This window comes from Eubalaena glacialis, chromosome 10 (genome assembly GCF_028564815.1).
Source record: "Eubalaena glacialis isolate mEubGla1 chromosome 10, mEubGla1.1.hap2.+ XY, whole genome shotgun sequence".
NCBI lineage: Eukaryota > Metazoa > Chordata > Mammalia > Artiodactyla > Balaenidae > Eubalaena > Eubalaena glacialis.
The window spans coordinates 9,456,360-9,459,384 of record NC_083725.1 but is presented as its reverse complement, the minus strand read 5'-3'; the positions used below and the strand labels follow the sequence as shown (position 1 = coordinate 9,459,384).

Sequence of the window (3,025 nt, the reverse complement as noted above, 5' to 3'; positions counted from 1 at the left end):
TGTTTGGGCACTTCTGTGTCTAGAACAGCAAGCTCTAATTTTAACTTTATGTATTTATGAAACTCACCATATTTGTCCAGATTAGGAATAGCCCAGGAGACAAAGACAGTATGAAAAAAATCAGTTCATACTTTCCTTTTATGAAGATGCTACTAGTTATTTAGGAAACTGGTACAAGATGCAAGAGATACGTAGGAAAAGTGAGACAAGCTATAAGGAAAGTGATGAGACAAGTCTATTATACCACATATAACACAATCTGTAGGACATAGTTATGAACAAATATCATCTTGAAAGACAATAAAAATTGAATGTCTTTACATTATTGTTGTTTGTAATTAGAACATGTTTCTCCTCTGGATTTTAAACAGGGATTTCCTCATTGCAACTCTGACATCTTTGTTCCTCAAACTAAATCAGAGGACTGAGCATGGGTCCCACATGAGTATAAAAAACAGAAGAAACTTTCCCCTGCTCCATAGATCCAGGAGAAGAATATTTAAGGTACATGAATGCTGCTGAACCAAAAAAAAGAGAAAGAGCAATGATGTGGGAGCTACAGGTGCTGAAGGCTTTCGATCTTCCCTGAGCAGATTTGATATGAAGAATGCTACTAAGGATGAAGATGTAAGAAACCAGGATGGTGAAACTGGGTACTGTGATATTAATACCCACACAATGAGAACTACCACCTGACTGACATAAGTGCTGGTGCAAGAGACTTGGAGGAGTGGGAGGATGTCACACAAGTAATGGTTGATTATATTAACATTGCAGAAGGTTAGTCTAAGCATGCACCCTGTGTGGGCAGAGGCTCCAGTAAACCCCATCACATACGCAGCCAAAGATAGCACCAAACAGACCTTATGGAACATGGTAACCTTACACAGCAATGGAGTACAGATGGCCACACAGCGATCACAGGCCACTGAGGTCAACATATAGCACTCAGAGATGACAAAAAAGAGAAAGAAAAACAGCTGAGTCATGCACCCAACATAGGAGATGATATTCTTCCTGAATACAAAGTTCATCAGCATCTGGGGGGTGAAAACAGAGGAGTAACAGAGATCAATGAAGGATGGTTGAAGACTAAATAGTACACGGGGGTGTGGTGGTGAGAATTTAGACCAATAAGAATGATCGAGCCCAGGTTGCCCACCATGGTGACAATGTAGATCATTAGAAACAGGTAAGAGAGGGGCTGCTGGAGCTCTGGATGGTCTGTTAATCCAGCAAGAATAAATTCAGTCACTAAGGAGTCATTTCTAGCCAGCATTCTCAACTTCAGATATCTGTGAGAATAGAAGAAAACTCCATCAATAGGGAACCCAGCTCTGTTCTTACAAACTCTCTTTTATATGAGCTTTATGAGAAAGAGACTCAGACTGGCAGAAATCACATAAGTCCTCCTTTGCTTCATAAGGTCTGAAGGTACACACCCCTCAACATTTAAATCACTGTCTTTCATTGCATGAACTGCATGTGACAAACAACTGCTCTATCTTACTAGAAGATAGAGGGATGGGGTAGCTGAGGAGCAAGCCTACTTGCTGATGGGCTTCAGTGGTGGGAATGTATCCCCATTTCTCCCCCTATTCATCTGATTCATCACTTCCTAGTTCCTACTCATGTTTCCATTACCCTACTAGGCACCTCAGGTCCCCTGTTTTGACCATCAAGAAAGAAAGATCCCTACAGGGAAGAGACCATACAGATATTCTGCTACCAGGAAGTCTCTCATAGTCTCTAAGGTTTTCAGATACTTTACTATAAGAATCCAGGAAGTTAATAATTGATAACAGGTATTGAGGTGAACCTTGGTAACCTAAGTTTTATACTTAACCATACACTCCAGTGTTTCCACACATTCTCCTCCTCTGCTCTATCCTAGCTGGACAGCAAATGAATAAAGGAAGGTGGATGTGCTTTCCTAGGTTTTGTAGGATGGCATGAATGAGAAATATTAATTTGAGTGCTGATTAAGTTATTAAGTTTGTGAAAACATTTCAAGCTGTATACTTATTATGATATATCAACTTTCCTGTTTATACATTTCAATAAAAAAATTTTAGAAAGAAACACAAATCTCTTCTGATGTTGCTGTCTGGATTTGTCACTTGGAACTGCTACAGTTCTCCTGCTCCCAGAATGAAGATAGAGTCAACACAGAGTGTATGCTGAGAACAATACAGGCAGTAGAGTCAGAGCGCCAGACTTTGGAGTTTCTTGTTATTCAATATAAATACTTCTCATTTTTCAGCAACAGAGGGAGTGAGCAAAAAATAGAAACTTGGTTAACTCACTCTCCATCCATTGAGGGAACTCAGTGCTGACCCTTTATGTGTGTTTTACCTCCACTGTCCTGAAAGAAGAACTGGCCTTGGAGATATCAAAGCTGAGCAGATGTAGTCACAGAATCTTCCTCCTTCCCTGGAAAAGTCATAGCATAGATCTCACAGTATGAACGTTCCAAGAGTCAGTCTATGATTTAGATCAAACTTGTGGTTATAAATTTACTAAGAGATCATGAAGGGAAACCACAGGCATCACATCTGAGCCACAATGTCATAGAGCACACAGCATTTGCTTAAGGCTTATAATTCTTTTGGACCTGATTAGAAATTCAGGTATAGAGGTCCCCCAGGACTTTCCCATCATGATACGCTCTGCAGGGGAGAAATGTGCCTGTGTTTACACCCTAATTGTTACAGTAAATGTTAATTTCCCATCAGGGATTACACATTCCCCAGAGCATAGGAGAAAGGATCCTCTGCTGTCCCTTATAAAGATGCAAATAATTAATGTCATTGAAAATTCACTAATTATAATTCTAGGTAACATTAGTTTCAAGAATTTAAGTTCACAAAGATAATATGACCATTTCAGAAAAGTTTATTATGGCCCTTTATAATAGTTGAGTCTCTTTAAATAATCAGTGTTTATGCAAATTTTATAGACATAAACCAAAGGATCTTTTTAATTGATTTCAGAGATTATTGTTTAATAAAACACTATTTACTAT

The 3,025-nt window shown here is 38.9% G+C and overlaps 1 protein-coding gene across 1 annotated transcript; it reads right to left on the bottom strand.

Annotated features, from left to right (window-relative positions):
- Positions 1–338: 338 nt before the first annotated feature.
- Positions 339–1,285, bottom strand: LOC133098991 (olfactory receptor 8B3-like). Its single transcript, XM_061202451.1, is given in 4 exon segments — positions 339–414; positions 416–677; positions 680–1,084; positions 1,087–1,285. Coding segments are annotated over 4 exon segments (936 nt in total). The 5' UTR covers positions 1,280–1,285.
- Positions 1,286–3,025: the final 1,740 nt, after the last annotated feature.